General features: G+C 34.4%; 2 protein-coding genes across 20 annotated transcripts in view; one reads left to right on the forward strand and one right to left on the reverse strand.

Annotated features, from left to right (window-relative positions):
* The window catches only part of CEP152 (centrosomal protein 152), an 88,522-nt gene that overhangs the window by 26,443 nt on the left and 36,425 nt on the right, over positions 1-25,654 (reverse strand). For all 4 annotated transcript variants that reach the window (XM_077881028.1, XM_077881026.1, XM_077881027.1 and 1 more), the window contains 6 exons: positions 15,171-15,375; positions 8,707-8,835; positions 8,022-8,131; positions 7,109-7,237; positions 6,841-6,976; positions 1,786-2,067 (listed from right to left, as the gene is read on the reverse strand). In XM_077881028.1, coding sequence (XP_077737154.1) covers positions 1,786-2,067; positions 6,841-6,976; positions 7,109-7,237; positions 8,022-8,131; positions 8,707-8,835; positions 15,171-15,375 — 991 coding nt within the window. The remainder of the gene's footprint in view (positions 1-1,785; positions 2,068-6,840; positions 6,977-7,108; positions 7,238-8,021; positions 8,132-8,706; positions 8,836-15,170; positions 15,376-25,654) is intronic.
* Positions 6,787-25,654, forward strand: part of LOC144303181 (uncharacterized) — a 151,241-nt gene continuing 132,373 nt past the window's right edge. For all 16 annotated transcript variants that reach the window (XR_013370235.1, XR_013370233.1, XR_013370232.1 and 13 more), the window contains exons 1-2: positions 6,787-7,221; positions 10,281-10,411. Coding sequence is in view for 6 of the 16 variants with exons in the window: in XM_077881033.1 (XP_077737159.1) it covers positions 7,202-7,221; positions 10,281-10,411 (151 nt within the window). In the remaining 10 variants the exon portion in view is untranslated. The remainder of the gene's footprint in view (positions 7,222-10,280; positions 10,412-25,654) is intronic.

The raw sequence follows: 25,654 nt of genomic DNA on the forward strand, positions 1-25,654 counted from the left end.
ATCTATATCCATACAAACATACAAAACCAAAATTGACATAAGGGGCTGAATTGTTTTGGAAAATGCTAAATACATTTACAGGTAAAATCTGGGAGTCAAAAATACAGGGAAGAGATAAAGCTCCTATAGAAGTTTATATTCTTTAAAAAGTTATTATAAATATTTCCTTCTGGGCAGCCCCAGTGGCCCAGCAGTTTAGTGCTGCTTTCAGCCCGGGGTGTGACCCTGAAGACCCATGATCGAGTCCCACGTCAGGTTCCCTGCATGGAGCCTGCTTCTCCCTCTGCTTGTGTCTCTGCCTCTCTCTCTCTCTCTCTCTCTCTCTCTGCGTGTCTGTCATGAATGAATAAATAAAATTTTAAATAAATAAATAAATAAATAAATAAATAAACAAATAAATATTTCCTTCCTACTGTATCATGCTGTTTTTCTTCATAAGATCTATGATTGTATACACCAGAGCAGCACCCATAATACATCTCTTTGCCCACAGAACATTTTATTAACTCTGTTCAAACCTTAAGCATTACAGAAAATTATTTAACTGACTGAAGATGCCCTCAATTCCATTACATACATTTGTACATACATTACATCCTATACTGTAAGGATTCCGTAAAATCATGTAGAACAATTTTAAAAATAGGCTGAATTCCAAGTATTTATCAAAAGCTAAATATATTTTCTAAAACTTTAGGTATTATCCTAAGATTTTATAAGTCTAAAATAGTAAATAAAAAATAAATAATATTATAGTAAGGTCCAGGAACCTCTAAGGAACTAAATACCCTGTCAGGTGCTCTGTGAGGTCAAAACTATTTTCAAAATAATATTCAGACCTTTTCTTTTTTCACTCCCATTTCTTCATGTGTAAGTAATACAATGCTCCAGAGGCTACATGCTATGTGGAATGTCACTGCTCTGACAGCCAATGGAAAGTGTGCTTCAGTATTTTTGTTTTTTAAAAATTTCTCATATTCATTTTCCAATAAATAGATATAACACATACAGAGAAAAGCTTTATAGAGTCGTAAGTTTTTAAAAGTGTAAAGGCATACTGAAACCAAAAAAATTCAAAAATCACTATAATGATATAGATTTTTTAAAAATTAACTCTTTATTCCATTAATACAGAGCTATACTTTCTCAGTATGACATTTCTTGGAAACCAAGTAATATGCCCCAGTTAAAAATGAGCTAGCTTTCTGAGCACATCCAAGGGAAGGCAATGGCACTGCTTTCTGGCAATGTATGGGATTTACAGACAACGTCCCATTTAATGGGGCATGCTTGCAGATTTAACTCTGCAAGTCTCAATGTAATTACCGGGGAATATCTTACTTGCTTTAAGTTTGCTTAATCTAAAATTACCTTAGTTTAGTTTATATTAGTTAACTATATTTAGTTTATATTAGTTAAACTATTAGTTTATAGTGAAGTATGAACATAGAACATAGTGGAGTATGTTCTATAAAGTTAGATACGAAGATTCACAGTGAAATTATGGTTCATTCCGTTGTAAAACCACCACCTTTAACCTCAAGCATCCTAATGCTTAGACTGAACTCAATGGGGCAGTCTGAAAACTTAAAGAATACACAGAAAAAACAAGGAGTAACAGAAACATAATGAAGAAAATTTTAGTAACAACCTAAGAGGTTCTCTATCCTAGAATGTACAAAATTTTTAAAATATAAAGTTATGAACAAGTTCAATGGTACCATTTTACATGTTTTCATTAGTAGGCAGTTTCAATAATTTTACTATAATAAGCCATAATATTACCTGTTTGGCAATATTTTCACAATATTTGAGTTCTAATTCAACCTCAAGTTTCTTCAACTCCCCACTGATAGCTGTTTCTTTTTCTTGCTCTAAATCTTGCCGGATCCTTCGCTTCTGTTCTTCTATCATGGCTGTCATCTCTTTCTTGGAAATAACATCTGCAGTGGTTACTTGGTCAGTTTGGCTGCAACAATCTGAGGTCTTCTTTTTCATTGCCTTTATAGTTTGATCCAGCTTAGACTGCCACTCCTTTTCAAGCTGTTGAATAAGTTCTTGTTTGATCTGTTTTCAGAAGAAAAATCATATGAAAAGAAAAAATATTCAAATAAGCAAAAACTGGAATTAATAGCTAGCCAAAAGAGCAACCACAGCTGTGTTTGAAAACCATCTAGACATTGTTGTAGTAATTCCATGAGATTTAGAAACTTAGTCAATGAAAATATATTCTCAAATAAACCCTGAAAGTTACTGTTGGACCCTATAAATGTGACATAAATCACATGGAAGATTTGAGTATACTGCATAAGGTCAGGCTATCTTGTTCTCAAGAAGCTTTGACATTGCCACTACAAAGATGGCATGATTTTTTTTTTTTCTTATGAAGAAAACTTCTATTATGTTTTTTCCATCAACACCAGGCTTTCCACAAAGCAGGCACTGGGTTAAGTCTAATTAATGAACTTAAAACTGAACAATCTAAAAAAATAGTTTTACTTACTTGAACAAGTTAGAACCTTATTTGTTATGATATTAAATTCTACTGAGTCAACTGTGCGTTCAAGAAGGGGGAAGCAGCATTATTAGAATAATATCTTAATGATAACTTTCTACTTTCAACAGTGTACTGGGATGGATCCAAGCAGTCTGTCTTAGGCAAAACTATGAAACAGCAAAACTTGCTTTTCCCTTTTCCTGTTTTCCACCTTCTGGGTATCCAGAGTTCTCAAACTGCTTTCCTGGCTATCACAATCCCAGGCTGCTGTATTGCTGCATTTGAAATGGCAACCTTGTGTAACAGTTTATGCTTTCCTGATAGTCTCACAAAAACATTACCAATTCAGATTGGTGTTTTTTTCATTACTAAAGACAAAATGTTTTATCAAAACTAGCTGAAGAATTATCAAATAGTAACTGTCAAGTGTCAGATAAAATTTAATAATTTGAACTATTCATATAACATTCTCTATGTACTCTAGAAATCCAGTTGATCTGAAAACTCTAATAAAGTTCTACTCAGGGATCCAATAACCTATAACAGTTTCCATCTAAAAATTTTTAAAGCGGTTCTCTGGAGGTTTCACCGAGATGCAACGAGAAATATCACACTGAAGCCCACAAGACATAATGCTAAAAAAAGTATACACTTCACATACCTATTGACATTCAAAAGAGAGCTTTTGTTCAGTGTCCCTTTACCATTAGTTCTGAGTCATGACTACCTGGTTGTCTGGATTTTTTCTGGTTCACACCTGACCTGGCTTATTTTGGTCTGAATTGCCATCTGATTCCTTTCCACCAATGGCACATGCCGAAAAGATGCTATCTATTTTTTTTTCAGTGTTGTATGATGTTGGAAACTGGTGACTGAAGAACCCATTTCCTCACAATCCGGTCATGGAAACCATAGTTGTACTAATGCTATAGGGCAGTCTCAATTACATGGCTGAGAAAGTTGTTCAGGATCATATCATATATCACTGTTACTTTCTGTTGACTTTAGAAGGAATCTTCAAATTGTCTTATCTGTGTATATCTATCCTTCAGGAGTTGTTCCATATGTATCCACATTTCCTTTTGACCCACAGCAGAAAACTGCTACCAATTTTCTGTTTGTTTGTGCATAGGTAGATTTACTACATAAAAAGCCAGCCAAAATTTAACTATAACAGAACTAAACTAAAACAGCAAACATCTATTATTTCTTATCAATCTCTGGGTCAGCTGGGTGGTGGTTCTGACCTAAGTCAACACTGTTGATCTCTGCAGGCAGTTGAGGTACACGATCTATATAGTCTCTATAGTCTCATTCACATGTCTGGAGGTTAGCTCGATATCTGTTAGAAAGTTGACTTGGTCAATGTGTCATCACTCAACAGGGTATCCCAGATCATTCACACAGTGGTGGTCACTGCATTTTTCAGAGCATCAAGCTTGTATGCCCCAATGCATAAATGGCTTGCATTTTTAAGGCTCTTTTTACGTAATGTTTACTAAAATCTCAGTGGCCAGAGCCAATCATGTGGCCAAGATCAGATTCAAGGTGTGAGAAACAGACCACCTCTTACTGAGAATAGCTACAAACTCATACTACAATACTAGTGCGTGCATTCACTGATGGGAAAAACGTGTGGCCATTTTTGCAATCTACCACAGTGGGGAAAACCTTGCTTACCTCTCTTTATAGAAGTAACAGATTTATCAAGCACAGGGATCTGCCATTTGAACATACTGGAGGTATATCTAACTTTAAAAGTTTTATCATTAAAAGGAAGTACATTTTTGGATAGTTTTAAAATATTTAAGCTTGATTTGCATGCCCCAGAAAGCAAAAGAACTCTAAGGACAGACTCAGCATGTATTACAACTATATAAATGAGCCTTAAGGTGTATAGAAGTGAAATTATGAATGGGAATACTGCCCACTTTTGCCTTGTCTGAAAATTCATGACCTCCAATGATTATTAATACACAGGCTGAAGAGTTCTGTGTATGTGACCTTTTCCCATTCTCTGAACAAGCCAGGCAAAAATGTAAGCAAAGTTCTGTGTGTCAATAAAAGTTCTAAAACATGGAATTCAGCCCCTACTTAACCCACAGCCTGACTCAATAAGCATTTCAGAAAAGAGCACATACAGAACAAGAAAATACACCCCAGGACTCTCGGGGTTGCCTATCTTATGAATTCTGTATCCAGACTAAGTTACTGACCCGAAAGCCAATTGCAGGGAAAATGGTTTATGTCCTGCAAAAAAGGACTACTCTGAAAGTTCCCTAGCTTGCTTGAGTTTAGAAAGATTCTTCTATTGTGTGCGTGTGAAACATTACCTAGGAAAACAGATTGGTATATCTTTGCCTACCTCTAGAGGATATGAAAAGATTAAATAAATTCTCTTAAATTTAAAGTTCTGTTCTGACTGGCTTATAAAGATTAGTAAGTTTTATAGTAGGTTTATGTAAGTCTAAATAAAAAACTAAAGTATTTCCAGAGAAGGGAGGAATTATATATACTTCTAATGTGGTAAGTACTCTGGCCCTTTCAATGAGGGTGGATATAACTACACAGGGCTAGCACAAAGCAGTGTTGCAGGGTGATAAGTCTTCTGTACCTTCATCATTCTATACATGCATTAAATCCTATGTTAAAAAAAGTGCAGAACGCTACAACAAATGAAAAAAGTCAATTTCATTACATGACCATTAAAAATTTTCAAAGAAAAAAAATATATCCTGTAAGCTTTTTTTGGAAGGGCCAAATAGTAATATTAACTTTTCTTCTGTCCTTGTGTACAAGCATTCATGAGCCAACATCGTAGAGCTGTTCATTGCAAGTGACCAATTTATGTGATCCAATTTTATAGTTCAATTGATTCTTTAAAAGTAAAAGAAAATATTCCTGAAAAGAATGACCTCTTTGAGAGAATTGCTTTTGTTCTTGTCAATTTATATATTTATAAAGAAAGAATCAAAAAAAAAAGAATCATAGTAGAGATCTATTTCAATTTTTTTAAACATTACTAAAAGCTAAATCCTTAATTTCTAAGTAATTTAAGATCCCTTCTAACTTTTAAACTGCCAGCACTAACTAAAATAGCTCTTTAGAAGCTCTTTTTCCATTAGATGACATGTATACATGACATGTTTTTCTATTCAAAAATAATCAAAATATTAAATGAGCTGAATTCCTCATCTGCTCTTTACTATTCTTTTTAAGTCTGTAGTAGCAATAGCCTGCTTTTATATAACTTTGTTCAGGAGTGCGTGGCTGGCTCAGGTAGTTAAGCATCTGCCTTCAGCTCAGGTTGTGATCTGTGGGGTCCTGGGATCCAGCCTTGAGTCAGGCTCCCTGCTCAGTGGGGAATCTGCCTCTCTCCCCCACTTGTACTCTCTCCTGCTCTCTATCACTATCTTTCTTTCTCTCAAAAAATAAAGTCTTTAAAGAAATATATAGAACTTTGTTCAGAAAAGGCTCTGTATAGAACATTCACTCAAGCCTTTAAAAATATTTTCTAATCTTGACGCAGGTGGCTTTCAAATTGTGGTCTGTCAGCTGGTCCAAAGTGGAAGGGAAAATCAGACATGTGTCTGGATGAGACTCTGGCCAGGACAGGGAAGAAAAGAGGGATGACTGTTTACATGTGATTTTACTTCTGGACACTCACCAACAGCAACTTGGATTCGGGCAGGAGGAGGGAGTACAGCTTCCCTAAAAACAAGAACTTCCCTGGAAGAGGTCACATTAACAGTGTGACCTTGCTCTCCAGGGCTCCATACCACCACCTTCTGTGTCTTAAGTCCCAAGTTCAAATTCCTGCCCTTCCCCCCAGAAGAATAAAATGACACTTAGGTACTGAGAGAGAAATGGGTCGGAGAAAAATGTTTCTGAGCCAATGTTGTATGCAGTGCTCACAGGACTAGGTAGGTTCACCTGCAGCCAACAAATGATTGCAAACTGAGGATCCCTGGGTTTCAGACTCACAGTGACCCAGGTCCACTCTTGTTTATTCATTCATTCATTCATTCATTCATTCATTCACTTATTCATTCATTCGTTCATTCATTCATTTATTTTTTAGCCCAGTTTTGGCTCTTAGAATAAAGACATAAGGAAGAATCATTTTCTTCTATATGGATGTCATTTTCTACTAAGATTTTAGTAATCATCTCAAGATTTCTATGCCTTATGAGCTATATTGGTGTGATACAGCCAAAAGTAAAGGGACTTACTTCTATGTATGCCTTCCACATGTCACAAAAGAACAAGTGTACTGGTTTCTATGACAACAGTGAAGCCAGAGGAATGAGATGGAGCAAACATAACATGAACTTTTCCCATACCTTCTGCTCCTGCGCCTGTTGCTCCTTTTCAATGGTCTTCCTGAGAGTTGATTCCAGATCATCCTTCTCTCTGCACACTTCCAGATAACATTCTTGCACAGCAGCCATCTCCTTATTCATCTTATCTAACTCAGACCTTGGATACACAAAACCAGCAGCTAAATGACCACAAAAAATATAAGGGCTGCAAATAATTTTTCTCTCAACTACAAAACAGGAGAATGCTGTCTCTACAGCTTAAAGGATAGTTATACTCTCTTGTTCTCACCTAAGTTGTAAGCGAGCCCCCTCGTAAACTTCAAAGAGCTGCTGCTTCTCCAAAGCATGCTTTGCTAACAGGCTTTCACGTATTTGGGCTTTCATGGCTTCATGGTGCTGCTGGTAAGTCCTCTCACATCTAGAAAAAAAAAGAGAGCAGACAGCAGAATCTAAGGCAGTACCTAGCATTACTAGAAACACCAAGATGAATTGTTGTTCTTTTTTTTTTTTTCTTCCTTCCCTACCCACTCCCTCCCTCCCTCTAATACATATTATAATTAAAGTCAGGTTGGTTTGCTCCAACCAAAAGTGGTAATAATTAATTCCCAATGAAGAAGCTTAAAGAATCTTCAAAATTTTCTTTCTTCAAATGTTTCTAGAGAAAAACGTGGGTAGGAAAAACATGGGTAGCAACATGGGTAGGAGAATGCTCCAGTCTTTCAAACAGATAATAGTCTTTGGTTGAGGACTTGTTTACAAAAAATTAATTGAAATAACATTGTTCCAAAATTTCAAGGTATCTATACTAAACATAAATACTAGCAGTACTCAACTCACAAGTAAGTTATGTTCCAAAAATCTGTTTCCAAGTTTATGATTTGGTATTTGGAAGACATACTCTCTTCCAGATTTCTTCCTTATAAAGAATAGTTTCCCAGATAGTCTATAAAAACCATAAAGCTATACTATTTCAATGAACTACAGCTTTGATGGTGATATAGAACCCAACCCACTACATAACATCACTGCCATGGAAAATGTGTTCCGAATTCTAATTTGAGAAGCCAGAGACTCATCTTCTTCAGTCTGAGATCTCAGTAGGGAGGGTTCATTCCATAACTTCTCTTGAATCTTTTCTTTAGCCACAGGGGGAAGGAGGATAGAGGCTGGAGGCAGGCATTAGACCTCCATATACTCCTTACCTATCCACAGCTTCCTGTTTGTCACGGTCAAAATCTTGTACCATTTGTCTCATCTGATTACATAAGTCTTGGTTTGTATTTCTCAGTTTTTCTTCCGTTTCTTTAAGTTCCTATATACAAAAGAATACAGTAGAGGAAATAAACATCATTTTCATTGATGTGTCCAATCTTATTTTTTAATATCCTCTGTGCTTTATCTCTAGTCTGTAATGATGATGTATCATTTTCATCATTCTACAAAGTCTCTTTAAGCCTTCTAAGAGTAGAGAATCATTTGAGAAGCAGCTTTCTGGTAGGGCTAAGACTTAAAATTTTGTACTCATTTTGAACTATATGAAATGAAAACATTAAACGAGAGAAGTATTAGCTAACCAATGTCTTAAGTCTTAGAATTCAATAATCTTCACAACCATATAAATAAACAATGTTGAACTATTTGGTCAAGAAAAGAACACCTCTAGTAGCCATGCTTCTCTATAAACAGGAAACTGGAATTACACCAACTTACCTTCTGATGAAAGTACTACCTCATGACCAATAATGGAAAATAACTGGAATCCTTATTCACCTACTAATAAACCTATCTACTAAATCACATTACCTCTGGATTTTTGAAGTCTGTTATATCCTTTGAATTTAATGAGGTCATAAAAATTCTCATAAAATACAGGAGACTTTTAATTACCTGATTTTGTTGCTGTAAAACATGAATTTCATTTTCAAATCGCAGAATGTCATCTTTGACAATCATATCAGAATTAGAAGAGCCAGGCCAGAATTGATTAGTTGGGTTTTCCGAGGTATCTATTTTAGTCTAAATGTTAAAAGAAATCAAAAGCTTTTCAGATTTTTAAAAAATTCTAAGTTATGCTTTTAAAATAATTTCATACTTAAAAAGAAATTGCAAAAACAGCACAAATAATTTCCATAACTTTTATCGCTGTATCCAAATATAACCACAATACAATGATCAAAACCAGAAATTAACTCAGATGTGATCTACAGACCTTATACAAAATTCTCCAATTTTCCTCTAATGTTCTTTTTCTCAGTCTGGATCTAGTCAACAATTCCACATGGCATTTAGTTGTCATGTCTGATTAGTCTCCTTCAATCTAGGGACAGTTCAGTCTTTGTCTTTCAAACCTAAGACTTTGGAGGATCCCTGGGTGGCTCAGCAGTTTAGCGCCTGCCTTTGGCCCAGGGCGCAATCCTGGAGTCCGGGATCGAGTCCCGCGTGGAGCCTGCTTCTCCCTCTGCCTGTGTCTCTCTCTGTCTATCATGAATAAATAAAATCTTAAAAAAAAAACTAAGACTTTTTGGTGCCAACTAGTTATTTTGTAAGATGCCTTTCAATGTAGGTTTCTCTGATATTACTTCATTACTAAATTCAGGTCATCTGTTTATAGCATGAATGCCAGAGAAGTGATGTGTGTGCTCTTCAGGAAACACATGACGTCAGTGTGTTTCATCAACTGATTATGATCAATAAATGAAGATAATATCTGCAGGAACCTTCACTGTAAAGTTACAATTTTTCTACTTGTTATTAGGAATAAGTATCTTATGAAAAGATACTATGAGACTATGCAAATATTCTATTTTTTTATCTTATACTATGTTTAGCATCTAATTTATTTCTGTACTTATTTATGTAATCAGCATTAACTCATAGATCTGTATTTTATTCAACAAGTACAGTATTTTAAGATTCATGACAAATTTTGGCAAATTGTTTCCCACAAGATCATGCAAATGTATATTGTCAGGTAGTCCATCTGTGAGAATCTGTCCAATTCTCTTTGCCTCCAAGGGCAATGACTGTTTTGAAATAATTATTGTATTTTATGGGGAAAGGGTAGCCAACACCTGCTATCATTTGCATTTCTTGCATTGCCATCAGAGCAGAACCTCTTAACATGCCTTCATAATTCGTTTTTCATCTTCCCAGATTTGTCTGCTTATACTATTTCACATTTTACTCTTACCATCTAAGTGTCTTCTTTATCTACCTTTGTGAATTATTTATTCATTGTAGGGGCCACAAAGATTTTTTTTTAAATATCTACTCCATTTGACTTGTTGGTTTATGTATTTACCTGAAGTCTGAGCTCTCTTTTACAATGTATAAAAAATATCCTGTATCAAGATTCATTCTCCTCATTGGGGAGGTACGGGTATCTCATTCACATGTAGGGTAACAGAACACCCAGGTTCTGGTTCAGTCTTCTGATTCTTAGCCTCCACTTTTCTTTACAGGGAGACTGCTCCAGTTGTTGATTTTCCCTTTTTCACTTGCCATCATTGTCCAGAAGCCACTGCTTCTACGCTAGCCAGAGGAGAGAAGAGCTACGAATATCTACTCTGTGAGGTTCTCTCCAGATGTAGAGGTACTAATGAGACTTTCAAGGATTTTACTGACTCATTAGAATGGCTTTAATTTTTCTAACTTGGCCTCCACTTTTTAAAGTTTATGATATTCATTTGTGCTTCCTTCCCCATTGGTGAGTTTTATATTATTATGAAAGGAAATGATTGAAAATAACGTCATACTGATATGACAGGGGAAACCAATTTTCACAGCTAGGTATTACGCTCTGTTTTGACATATTATCACACTGTAGGCACACACGGACTAGGTACTTGTACCTATCAGCACAAAACCCTTACTTAAGGGTTGCCTGGGTGGCTGAGTTGGTTAAGTGCCTGCCTTCAGCTCAGGTTGTGGGCCCAGAGTCCTGGCATCGAATCCTGCATCAGGCTCACTACAGGGAGCCTGCTGCTCCCTCTGCCTATGTCTCTGTCTCTATCTCTCAAGAATAAATAAATAAAATCTAAAAGAAAAAAAAGACCTTTAAAAAGAAAAAGACCACTTGAATGTTACAATGAAACTTCTTTCTAAAGTCAGAATACTAAAGATATTACCTTGAAGAAAAAAAGACATGTAATATACCAATTCTTACATTACCTTCCTAATTTCTATGTCTAAAAAGACTGGATAAGAACTTTCTGAGTTGGCTACTGAACATTGCCTATCAAGTACCTTGGAATCAGAGTATTGTTTTAACCACAGCTCGTGGCTAGGTAATAATCTCCACTGAGTAGCAGATACAAAAAGGCCTCTATGTTTTATTTATTATGCTAACAAAAAATTCAGTGTAGATATGGATCCTGACTGCTAGACTTATCTTCCTAAGGACTTTACTACATTCTACCTTAAAGGCCCAGTTGTTCAACTGGAATGAACAGCATAGAATTTAGTTCACTCCCAATTAGTGCATAGTGCTACATATGGACAAGTTCCTAATATTCATCTTAATGATCCTGGAAATGTCAGAGAACAGTACTGTTTGAATACTCAAATGATATGAAAGCAAAAACAACAGAATTTCTGTGATAATCTTTAATTTTTCTATATAAGATGGATATGAATAAAAATAAAATATACTACAAAGTTATAAAGCAATAAATACAACCAAATACTTTTAAACATTCATAAAAGAAACATGCTAATTAAGATTACAGAGTAAATATTTTGCTGCCCTTTTCAATACTTAGAAAGGCTTTAGGAAAGGATTTTGATGACCTAGTTCTCTTTAAAAAGATATCCAAGGAAGTTTAAATTGACATGTTCTTTCTCTTAACATCCCTATAGCAAGCAGAGAAGTTCAACATTACTTCATTAACCTCAGGATTTAATGCCAGCTATATTATTCCAAAAATTGATATAACATCTATATGTTTTTGGCCTCAAAGATTCCAGACGATTGAAACTTATACAATATAGACTTCTAGACACATGCCCTACTCCCTAGTTATACCAGTTATTTGTTACATCCTTTTTTATATACTTCTGCTCAAGTCTGACATGTTCCTTCCTACCTTCTCTCCTGCCTTTATCCTTCAGGATAGAGATCAAATATTCCCTCCTTAAAAACCTCACTAAGGTTTGCCTTACCATCTCCCCTACAACCATGCCTGGTTAGTTATTCTTTCTTAGAGCACTTTGCAACCAGTATCATCCTTATTACACAAAGTTATACATGTTCATCTCCCTCCGGATCTGTACTGTTGAATACAGTAGCCATTAACCACAGATGGCTATTGAGCACTTGAAAAATGTTCATTGACAGATGAACGGATAAAGAAGATGTGGTGTGTGTTTGTATATACGTGTGTGTGTATATAAACACACACATAATGGTAAATGTAAATGGTATATATACACAAAGGCAATGGTAAAGATCTCTGTGATAGAAAGATCTTGGGGGAAAAATATATATATATGTACATGTATATGTACACACACACATACACACATATATAATGGAATATTAGTCATCAAAAAGAATGAAATCTTGAAATTTGGAATGATGTGGATGGAACTAGAGGGAACTAGAAAGACAAATACCATATGATTTCATTCATATATGGAATTTAAGAAACAAAACATGAACAGAGAGGAAGGGAAGGAAAAATAAATTAAGACAAAAACAGGAAGGCAAAGACTTGACTACAAGAAAAAAACTGAGGATTGCTGGAAGGGAGGTGGGTGGTAGGATGGGATAATTGGGTGATGGGCATCAAGGAGGGCATTTGAAGTAATGAGCACTGGGTTTTATATGAAACTGATGAATCACTAAATTCTATCTCTGAAATTAATAATACAGTATGTTAATTAAATTGAATTTAAATAAATAATTTTTAAAAAGAGAAACATATCTTATCCAAATTGAAATGTGCTATAAATGGACAACATAGGTCAGATTTCAAGGACTTGGCACAATCATAAAAAAAGCAAATAAAAAAAATGCAAACCATCCCATTAATAATTTTACATTGATTACATATTGAGAAGATAATATTTTGAATATATTGGGTTAAGTAAAATATATTATTAAAATTAATTTCACCATTACTTTTACTTTAATGGAATCACTAGAACATTTTAAGTTACATATGTAGCTCCATTATATTTCTATTGGATAGTGCTGTTCTAGATTCTAAATTCCTTCAAGGAATGGCCATTGTTTCTTTCACTGAATCCCACAAGACCTTGCATAGAGTAGATTTAAAAAAAAAAGCTTCAGCTGAATGATTTGCTCTTTTTCCATGTACTTCCCAACCCTGCTTTCTAATGTTACAGACTAAGTAGAAAGTTCATTAGAAAAGATGTGGGAAATAAGCAAAGGCATAGTTTGAAGGTGTCCATGAACTAATTAGATAGATGACCATGAACTTGAGTGTTTATCTAAAAAGTATGTTGGTTAAATTACTACTTCCTCTCCCTTTCCCCCCTCTAGAAAGGGATCAATATGTGTATTAATTCAACAAGGATTTACTGAGCAAACATGCAGAAAATCATCAATACTCCCAAGAAATCCCTATATAGTAAGTGGAAGCAAGACAGACATAAGCAGCAGAGGCTGGCAAGTCACACTTATAAGAAAAACCAAACGTGGACTGCTGAGAAATCACTATGGTAAAAGAGTGGCCGGACAAAAAATATTCAACAATGAGATAGCTCTCTTCATACTATGGAGGCAAAAGTTAAAATTTTAAAAGCATAAGACACGGCCACCATCATCTGCTACATACGTGGATGTATATCTGTAGAGCAAATGCCATCAGTAATTCCAGTACAGAACAAAGAAAGAACCATGGACACCTGAGCTAAAGTTCAAACTCTAAACCAGGTTCCTATTCTCCTAAATCTTAGGCTACTCTCACCAAAACACTTGAACTAACCAACTCTAACACAAATTGAAACATGAGGGTTTATTCCCATCTTTTGTAAAAAACATGGAAACAAGACAGCTTGATTTAGAGATGTTACATGTGCTGGGGGGAAGGGAGGTTCTTTCTCATTTGATTATTAACACTGAAATCAACATTGTCATTGTACTTATCAAATACAGTTACTCAGCAGAAGGAACCAGACTGGTCAGAACTTTAACAGTGAAAACACACTATTATTTTTTGGAAAACTGATACAATTAAAATTTCATAATAATAAACATCATAAAACATCTTGCATAATTTAATAGGATCATTTTAATGAATACAACTCCTAGTTTAAAGGATTAGGAGATAAAACAGTAATAAAGGGGGAAGTAAAATATCATTTCCATCCAGAAGGAAAAGGAATATAGCACCCACATTCATTTCCTCCTTCCCTTTCCTTTTAGTTACTAGGTCTTACATGTATCCTTTTCTATTGAGACCATAGATGGATTGGGAGTTGGACATATGGTAGGGTGAAAAGGCAACTATGAAATGAGGTCAATGGTAAAGATCTCTGTGATAGAAAGATCTTGGGGAAATAACCTTGACCAACTCACTAGTCAAGTGTTTTCATTTCGATTTGCCTTAAGACTGACTCTGTGACCTCAGAAGTGTCACATTTTCTTCCAGCTTCCTTTTCCTCATCTGTAAAATGAGGACACTAACTGAAGGATATAAAAGTGGATTCAGTGATTTTGACTTAACTGGTTTCTGCACCTTTCCCACTCATAACATCACTACTACATAATTAATTTCCTTATATAGAATGAAGCTTATTACAGGAACATGGGCCAGAGAAATCTCATGGACAAAGTGCTAAAGGATCTAGTTGTGGAGAATTTAAGACTAGAACACTGTTGGTATAAGCCAATCTTGAGGAAATGTAGGTATTTGTTACATAGATTACTTCCTGGATTTGTGGTAAAGGAATTTCACCTAATTAGCATGTTATTTACAAGATGCCAAAAGGAACTAGAAAATATATTACTTTATGTGGCATTCCTTTCTTTATACTGGACTTCTAAATAATGTCAAATGAAACCCTGGAAGAGAAAGGTTTGATTTAAACATGAAGATTGGGATCCCTGGGTGGCGCAGCGGTTTCGCGCCTGCCTTTGGCCCAGGGCGCGATCCTGGGGACCCGGGATCGAATCCCACATCGGGCTCCCGGTGCATGGAGCCTGCTTCTCCCTCTGCCTGTGTCTCTGCCTCTCTCTCTCTCTCTCTGTGACTATCATGAATAAATAAATAAAATCTTTAAAAAAAAAAAATTTATAAAAAAAATAAATAAACATGAAGATTATAAGCATGTTTTTTAATTAAAGCTTTTAAAGATGCGTTTTTAACTCTACAAATTCTACAAACCTCAACCTTGATGCTTTTTTCATCTTTCTCCGCTTGTTGAAGAGTTTCAATTTTCTTACGACAGTCTCTGAGATCATTTTGTAACTGAGACACCAGATGACGCTTTACCGAGTTGCTACCCAGCAAACGCTGCACTTCTGCTTTCAGCTTCAGAATGACCTCATCTTTGGAAAGCTCATCATTTGGCTCTTCTTGCTGTACAATGCTAATGGAGAAATTATCATATTTAATATTAAAGCAAGTAACAAATCAAGCATGGTCATTCCCTGACTAACTGCAGTTGCGACCAAGTTGTGTGACCTATACAACTACAGACTAGTATTTCAAAAACAATTTTAAGCTTTGTCTTAAACAAGGATATCATTTTTGCTATGTCCCCATATATAGAAGTAAGTTTATTCATAAGAAGACTATTATTATGCTTAGATTGCCTGCCTCACTGAAAGGAGTTCAGTCATGTGAACTTCAATATGGCATGCTTTTTTTGTTTTTGGTTAAGTTGCATGCTATATATGCATGCCCTTTATGACCCTATGAGAAACAACATGAAAATAAAGGAGGCAGTGAAAAGTAAAATACTAGTCATCTTAACAATTTCTGTATCTCTATTATTAATACACAAGTCTGGGTGGTTATCTGAGCAACTGGGGCAAAAGTAACAAAAATAAAGGCTATGCTAATTTAATTCCAACTTTAGTTTCGATATATTTCAGAACCGAAATTAGAACTTTGCTCCTAGCCATAATGGATTCAAAGTACCAGATTTGTCTTCCTGCCTTAAAAAAGAAAACCTAGAAAACCAAACAAAATATATTAAATGGTGGTTTTCAATCATTAGACAATAGGCAGCACTGCATAATGATCTCTCAGAAAAAGAAAACAGACAAGGTGAGTTCTGATTGCTGTTGCTTTCTCCCTGGGAATTTTCCAGCCTGTGGCACAGGGAGAGAAAAGCCAAAAGCAGCCTAGCAATTTCACCAAGTTGTAGAGCTCAGTTTAGGAAGGCCAAAATGGCTAGAATTTGATGAGGGAAATACTATGGGAAAGGTAGCTACACAGAAAGAGAGCTCTAGATATTTGTATATCCATGTGAGAATATTACTGCAAGGCCAGGGAAAGAACCATAGGAAATGAATAGAGCTGGGGATATTGGGGATTCCAATGAACCATACTGGAAAGGTCTCCAAATTCACAAATTATCAAATATTGCCTTAGTAATGGGGCCAAATTAGCCCCAGATTAAATAAAATCTCCTCTAAATCTGACCCAACAAAACCTATAAAGCCGTGAAAGGGCCAAATGGATTCCAGGAAACTTAAGTGCGTCACAGAAAAAGAATAACAATATTTTTTAAAAATACAACAAAAATCTAACATCTCAAACATAAAATTCAAAATGTGCAGCATCTAATCAAAACTTATGAGGCATGCAAGTAAGGAAAGAAAATATAAACCATAACCAGAAGAAAAATCAATCAACAGAAACTGACCCAGCAATGATGCTGGCAGTAGAATTAATTAAATATATTGCATATGTTCGAGGCAAGAAAAAAAGCATGAACATAGTGAGGAGAGAAACAGAGGATATAAAAATGACCCAAACTAAAAAAAAAAAAAAAAAAAAAAAAAAAAATGACCCAAACTGAACTTAGACTAAAAATTATAACATCTGAAATGAAAAATATCCCGGATGAGATTAACAGCTTATTTAATATTGCAGAAAAAATCATCAGACATAAAGACATAGCAATAGAATCCTACAAAATTAAACACAGAAAGGCGAGTAAAACAGAAATATATTGAGCATGTTAAGCTTTCTAACCTCATTGTACCTGAAATCTTATCAAAGAAGAAACGAAGGGGGCAGAAAAAAAATTTTTTTTTTAGGATTTTATTTATTTCAGAGAGAGAGAGAGAGAGAGAGCAAGCAAGAGCGGGAGACAGAGAGTGGAAGAAGGGGAAGCAGACTCCCTGCTGAGCAAAGAGCCTAGTGTGGGGCCAGAACCCTGGGATCATGATCTGAGCCAAAGGCAGATGCTTAATGGACTGAGCACCCAGGTGCCTCCCCAAATTTTTAAATGACCAAAATTCTATTTGATGAAAACTAAAACCCTACTAAAACCTACAAGCTCAATGAATCTCAAGTAAAAAAAATGAAGAAAACCACCATAAGTTATATTAACATCAAATTGCTGAAAACCAATGATAGAAAGCACAGGAAAACTCCTAGAGAGGAGAGAATCAGAGAAAGGAGTCATGAATTCTGTGCATAAATACGTATAAGCCTCAGTCAAAACCCTGAACTATGTATACATGCACAGAATAGACCCACAAGCCAACAGAGCAAATATTTGGAGAATTTAACTGAAATTTGAACCACACACACAAATCTCACAATGACTAACTCTTGAGCTATGCATTCAAGGACAGATTGGTACCAATGTGGCAAAGGCTTGGACAAATAAACTGAGATCTGAAACACCCATACAAGCTTCTACGCAACCTAAAAATCTTAACATCTAATACAAGCACACCACAGTGGTATCACAGATTTGGATGCAGACCACCACATTAAACAAATATTGCAATAAAGTGACCCAAATGAATAGTCAACTAAGTTGAGCAATAGTGTGGCCTAAAATACAATACACGAATTTTAATTAAAAAATACTCTGTTGCTAAAATATGTTAACCATTGTCGGAGCTTTTAGCGAGTTGTAATTATAGATCACAGATCACCACAACAAACATAATAAGAAAGTTTGAAATATAGTGAGAATTACCAAAATGTGACACAGAGACATATGATTGGCAGACACTGTTGGCGAAATGGCATCAATAGACTTGATTGATGCAGGATTGCCAATTTGTAAAGAAAATGCAGTATCTGCAAAGCACAATAAAACAAGGTATCCTTGTATATAATCTAAAATTATTCAACATGCAACTAACCAAGAAAATGGGACCAATTTGCAAGAAAAAAAGAAAACCTATAGATGACACAAATGCTAGAGCTACTATCACAGAGAGTCTTCAAAGTTTAAAGTAGCTATTATGTCTCTATTCTATGAAATAAAGGAAAACATATTTAAAATGAATGAAAAGATAGGAATTGTCAACAGAGAAATAAAAACTATAAAGGAACCAAACAGAAATTTTATCATTGAAAAATACTTAAAAAAAAGAAAAAACCCTCACTGGATAAGTTTAATAAAACAGATGACAGAAGAAAAGAAAAGAATGAGTAAACTTGAAAATAGCTCAGTAGAAATTATCCAGTGTGAAAACAGAAAAAAAAAAAAAAAAAAGAATCAGAAAAAAAGAACAGTGTCTCAGGAACTGTCAGACAATATAAAAAAATTTAAGTTGCATAATTGGAGACCTAGAATAGGACAGAAGAAAGAAGGACAGAAAAATATCTGAATAATGGTCAATATTTCACAAATTTGATAAAAGACATGATAAATTTACATTTTCAATAAGCTCAGTAAACCCCAAATGAAATGAAAAAAACAAAAACAAAAAACAGACACATCATAACCAAAATGCTGAAAAGAGGAAAAAAATTCTTTAAAACAACAAAAGAAAAACGACACTTTACACACAGGATAATGGTCCAAATAACAGATTTTCCTTCAGAAACCACCAAGGCCAGAGATAGTAGAAGAACATATCTTTAACACGCTGAAATAAAAGAACTGTTGATCCAGAATTCTATAATCAGCAAATAAAAAGACGTTTTCATATAAGGACACCTAGAATTTGTTGCCAAGAAATGCTAAAGAAAATTCTTCAAACTAAAGGAAAAATGTTACCTACCAAAGGGAAATCTCTAAAACTACAAAACATTACTGTAGAGAAACTAAAGATGTAAGAGAGATGTATAACATATGCCCTGAAATTGGAAGACTCATTTTTTCCCCTCCAGCTTTATTTATGTATAATTAAATAGCAATTTCTTAAGATATCAATTCTCCCCAAAATGGCCTATAGATTCAACATAATTCCAATTAAGATTCAAGTAGATTTTGTTGGAGATATTGATTAGCTAATCATTAAATTTATTTTGAGATACAAAGATCTTCGAATACTCAGAACAATTTTGAAAATAAACAGTTGAAGGACTTGTCCAACACATTTCAAGACTTACAGTAAAGTTACAGTATCAGGACTGGTATTAACAAAAAGAGTAGGGAAACAGAATGGAGAGTACAGAAAGAGGCCACAAATGGTCCATTAATTATCAACAAAGATATTAAAGCAATTCAACGAGGAAAGAAAAGTTTTGCTGACAAATGGTATTAGATCAACTGGATATTGCTATGAAAAAAATGGACATCAATCCTTACCTCATATCATATTAAAAACCTAATTCGTAATGGATCATAGATATAAATGTAAGAGGTAAAACTATTAAATTTCTAAAATCTTAAGAAAATTTTTGTGATATGGTTACATTAGAACACAAAACCATGAACTACAAAAGAGATAACTAATAAATTTGAATTCTTAAAAACTTAAACTTTTGCTCTTCAAAAGATACCATTAAGAACATGATAAGGTAAACCAGAAAGTAGAAGAAAATATTCACAACATATATATATCAGATAAAGGGCTTGTATCTTGGAATATATAAAGACCAAACAACATATACAAATAGCAAGTAAACACATCAGGAAAAAAAGAAGAAAAAGAAAGAAAAGCACATCTAAAGATGCTTAGGGGTATCTAGGTGGCTCAGTGTTAAGCATCCAACTTTTAACTTTGGCTCAAGACATAATCTCAGGGTTGTGAGATTAATCCCAGTGTTGGCTCCATCTATGCTGGGCCTGAACCTGCTTAAGATTTTCTCTCTCCTTCTGCCCTTTCCCCCCCACCCCCACCTTGTGCATGTGCAATCTCTCCCTCTTTCCCTCTCTCTCAAATAAACGAATACATTAAAAGAAAAAGAAAAAAAAGATCCTTAGATCATTAGTCATTAGGTAAATAAAAATTAAAACCAGGGGATCCCTGGGTGCCTCAGCGGTTTAGTGCCTGCCTTGGGCCCAGGGCGTGATCCTGGAGACCCGGGATCGAGTCCCACATCAGGCTCCCTGCATGGAGCCTGCTTCGCCCTCTGCCTGTGGCCTCTCTCTCTCTGTGTGTCTCTCACAAATAAATAAATAAATAATCTAAAAAAGAATTAAAACCACAATAAGATTATCACTACACACATTACAAATGCTCAAATTAAAAAGATTAACACCACTAAGTTTTAACAACAATGTAGAACAACTGAAACTTCAGACATTGCTTTTGGTAATGCAAAATAGTATGGTCACTTTGAAAAACAGCATTTATACTATCAATATCTACATAAAATAAAACAGAGGACCTCTAATGCAACCTTAAAGAGAAAACAATTTGGAGCATAAGTGGAACAAAAATGGCACAATTATCTCCATTATTTGCTATTAATATAATTATACCTAGAAAAACCTAAAATATAATGGAAAAATTACTGCAAACAGTAAGAGTTAGAAAGTAACAGGTTAGGGACACCTGGGTAGCTCAGCGGTTGAGCAACTGCCTTTGGCTCAGGGCATGATCCCGGGGTCCTGGAATCAAGTTCCACATCAGGCTCCCTACAGGGAGCTTGATTCTTACTCTGCCTATGTCTCTGCCTCTCTGTCTCTCATGAATAAATAAAATCTTAAAAAAAAAAAAAAAAAAGGTTATAACTCTCTCTCTATATACACACACACACACACACACACACATATATGTGTGTGTGTATATATGTACAAAAAATACTCAAGAAGAAATAATAGAAATGAATACCCTATTTACTACTGTAAAAATACATCAATTTTACAAGAATTGTGCAATAACCTAAATATAAAAAACTAAAACATTCTTGAGAGACAAAAATAGATATAAGTAAATGAAAAGGCATGGTATATTCTTGGATAAAAAAAATTCAACATCATTATAATATCAACTCTCCCTAGGTCAATGTATAAGTTTAATGTGATCCTAATAAAAATATTCTCAGGATTTTTTTTCCTGGAGCAGAACAAGTTAATCATAAAGTTCATTTGAATGTAGGATCAAGAATAATCAGAAAAATCCTAACAAAAAACAGCAATTCCAGAGCGATGGTAAAAACAAAATATAAGGCAAAGCATTAAAGCTTTTAGAAGGCATCATAGGGCTAACAGGAAAGGTTTCTTTTTTTTTTTTCAAGATGTATTTATTTATTTTAGAGAAAAAGTGTAAGCAAGAGCATGAGCAGGGTGGGAGAGAGAGACAGAATCACTAAGTCAACTCCCTAATGAGCACAAAGCTGGATCCCAGGACTCTAGACCATGACCTAAGCCAAATCCAAGAGTTGGTCACTTAACCAACTGAGCCACCCAGGCACCCCAACAGGAAAGATTTCTTAAAGGGAACATACAAAGCACTAATGATAAATTTGACTAAAGTTAAAAAAAAAAAAAACTTCCATTCATCAAAAGACAAAAGGTTAAAAATGAGAGATATTTACAATACATATAACCATCAAAGAATTCATATGTGGAATAGATATTTATAAAAGAAAAAAACTTCTAAAAATCAACAAAACACATGTACACACAAAGTCATTTAAAAATTGAAGAGGGACATGAACAAGTCACACACATACACTGACAGACACACACACACCCCACACCCAAAAGCCAATAAACAGTTTTTTCAATGGAGCTCAATCTCATTAATATAGGACAATACAAATTAAAACCACAATAAAATATCACTACACATTATATGGCTTAAAGTAAAAAACTTAAAATATCAAGTGTTAACAAAGAGACAGAGCAACCAAGACTTTCATACACTTCTCATGTAAATTGGAACAACCACTATGGAAAAGAGTTTCCAATACCTCTTAAAATGAAACACATATACCACAAGCAATTTTACTTCTATGTATATACCCAACAGGAATGTATGCACATTATACTAGGAAGTAACATAAAGAATCTATGGTTAGTAGGATGGCAAATAAACTAGACTATTCATTTATTCATAAATAAAGCACACATATACATATTTGTATATCTAAGTGAATGAGCTACAGTTATATGCCACGCCATGAGTTTCACAACAAAATGTTAAGTGGAAAAAAAATCTAAAGAACATCTATGTCTATGAAAAACACACAGGATTAGCATTAATGCTTAATGGAGAATGACTGAATGCTTCCCCATGAGTTGAAGAGCAAAACAAGAGTATCAGTTTTTACCACTTCTATTCAACATTTTACTAGAGATTCTAGCTAAAGCAATTAGTCAAGAAAAATAAAAGGCATTCAGATTGGAAAGAAAGACATAAAATGATCTCTATTTTCAGATGATATGATCCTATACCAAAAAAAAAAAATTCTAAGCAATCCACTAAAAAACTATTTGAACTAAATTAACAAGTTCAGCAACGTATCAGGATACAAGATCAATATATAAAATTAAATGTTATTTCTATACACTAGGAATTCACCACCTCAAAATAAAATTAAGAAAACAATCCAGCAAAAAAGAATAGCCAAGAGAATAACTAGGAGTAAATTTAACAAAAGAGGTATAAGACTCTAACACACTGAAAACCACAAAAATACAAAATACATTAGTATATGGAAAGAGATGAAAGACCTAAGTAATTGGAAAGACATCCTGTGTTCATGAATCAGAACCCAATATTGCTAAGATTATAATACTCCCCTAAACTAATCTACAGACTATATGCAACACCAAACAAAATCCCAGCTGGTTTCTTTGTAGAAACTGATAAACTAATCCTAAAATTTATTAGGAAATGCAAGAGATCCAGAATAGCCTAAGCGATCTTGAAAAAGACAAAGTTGAAAGATTCATACTTTCTAATTTCAAAACTTACTACACCAACAAGACAGTATGGTACTGGCATAAGAACATACAGGTCAATGGGATAGAAGTGAGAGCCTAGAAATAAACCCTCCATTTAGAGTCAACTGATTTTTCACAAGGATGTCAAAACAATTTTGGTACTGGGTCAATTAGATATCACATGCAAAAGAATGAAGTTCTACATCATATCATATCGTAAAAATTAATTCAAAATGAATCCAAGATCTAATGTAAGAGATGAAACTCTTGGAGAAGAAAACATAGGTATAAATCTCCAGGATCTGGGATTAGAGAGTGGTTTCTTAGATAATCAAAAGCACAAGCAACTAAACAAAAAATATGTTGTTTGACTTCATAAAAGTAAAGACTGTGCTTCAAAGGATGCTATCAAGAAAGTGAAAAGACAACCAACAGGAGAAAATACTTGCAAATCATATATCTGACACAAGATTTGTATTTGGAATATATAAAGAACTCTCAAAACCAAAAAAAAGGACAACCCAATGTTAAAATGGGCAAAAGATTTGAAGAGGGCTCTCCAAAGAAGACATACAAATGGTCAAAAAACACATTAAAAGATGTTCAACATCATTAGCCATCAAATAAAAACTATATCATTGGCAAATCAAAGCCAAATAGCAAGTGGTGGCAAGGATATAAAAAAACTGGAACCCTCATATATCGCTGGTGGGAACATAAAATGATACAGCCACTTTGGAAAACACCATGACCATTTTTCAAAATGCTAAACACAGAATTACCACATCACTCTGCAATTCCACTCCCAGATATACAGTTGACCCTTGCTTGAATAATATAAGTTTGAACTGCACAGATCCACTTATACATGGAATTTTTTTGATACGGTACATTTCGTAAATGTATTTTCTCATCCTTATGACTGTCTTAACATTTTCTTTTCTTTAGCTTACTTTAAGGTAAGAATAAAATATATTAATACACATAACATAAAAAATACATGTTAATCAACAGTTTATGTTATTGGTAAGGTTTCTGATCAACAGTAGGCAGTTAAGTTTTTGGAAAGTCAAAAGTCATATGCAGATTCTCAATTGCACAGCAGGTCAGTGCCCCTAATCCTGTGCACTGATCAAGGGTCAACTGTTTATCTAAGAGAAATGAAAACATATATCCACACAAATCTGTGTACAAATGTTCCCAGTAGCATTATTCATAATAGCCTAAGTAGAAACAACCCAAATAAATGTCCAATCAGCTGATGCATGATTAAGTCAAATGTGATATATACTCACACAACAGAATATTATTTGGCTACAAAACAGAATGAAGCACTGCAACGTGAATGAACTCTGAAAGCATTATGCTAAATGAAAGAAGCCAGCTACAAAATACCACATACTATACAATTCCATTCATGTGAAGTATACCGAATAGGCAAATCCATAGATAGAAGGCAGATTAGTGATTCCCTGGGGCTGTCAGGACAAGAAGGGGTAATGAAGAATGTAGGTAAAGCGTTTCTTTTTGGGGAAACATTCCCAAAACGTTTATTGAAATGTTCTAAATTAGGTTATGGTACTGGGTGCACAACTCTCAATATAGTAGACATCACTGAACTGTACACTTCAAATGGGTAAATTTTATGGTATTTTAAATACATCTCAGTAAAATTATAGAAGAAAAAGAGCATCTAATGTATGAGTTACCCTTTGTATAAAGGCAAACCTAATCTATAGTGTTTAGGTATGATTAGGTCTTACAAGATAACAGAAAACAATTGCTACAGCATTTAGGATAGTCATTAACTTCAAGGTTATGACTAGGAAGAGGCATATGTACAGCTGCTGGCGTTTATTTCTGGGGGGTGGTTTCATGGGCATTCACTTTAAAAATCTGTGTTTAAGCTATACACTTAGGTTTCATGCACTTGTCTCAATTTTAAAAGGTTTTAAAAGTAAAACAAAACTATAAAACTTACTAGAAAAATCCCATCAAGAAATCATACAGCTAGAGAGTGATGGATCTAACTGCATAAAAATTTTAAACAGGAAAACTCTCAGTACCAGCTAGGATACACAGAAATAGATACTGCCACACAATGTGGGTAATAAACTACAGAGCTGCTTGGTAGCATGTATCAAAAACCTCAAATATGTGCACACCTCCTAGCGAGGATATTCACTCACATCCTAAGGAAATAAAGATGTGAATGAAGACTTGACTACAAAGATGCTTATGATAAAATAATATTGTATTACTTATCATAAAAAATTAAACAGTGCATTACTATAGTTGCTTCATCTACAAATCCATCTCTAAATATATACAATATTTATTGACATCTTGAGACTTCAGAATATACTAAGTTAAAAAAACACATTAAAACAATACATTCAATATTATTTTCTTTTAGAAATATACAAAATAGATAATATGGAAATTATACATCAAAATGTTGAAGTGGTTTTCTTCATGGCAGGTAAAGTGAGGTAATGTTGCCTTTAATTTTCTTCTATTTTCTTAATCTGCATTTTCTAATTTTTCCATAATAAAGGAAAAAGTTACTTTTGACAAGAAGTAGTTGATAGTATATACTCTTAAT

Source organism: Canis aureus, chromosome 32, assembly GCF_053574225.1.
Source record: "Canis aureus isolate CA01 chromosome 32, VMU_Caureus_v.1.0, whole genome shotgun sequence".
NCBI classification, from domain to species: Eukaryota; Metazoa; Chordata; class Mammalia; order Carnivora; family Canidae; genus Canis; species Canis aureus.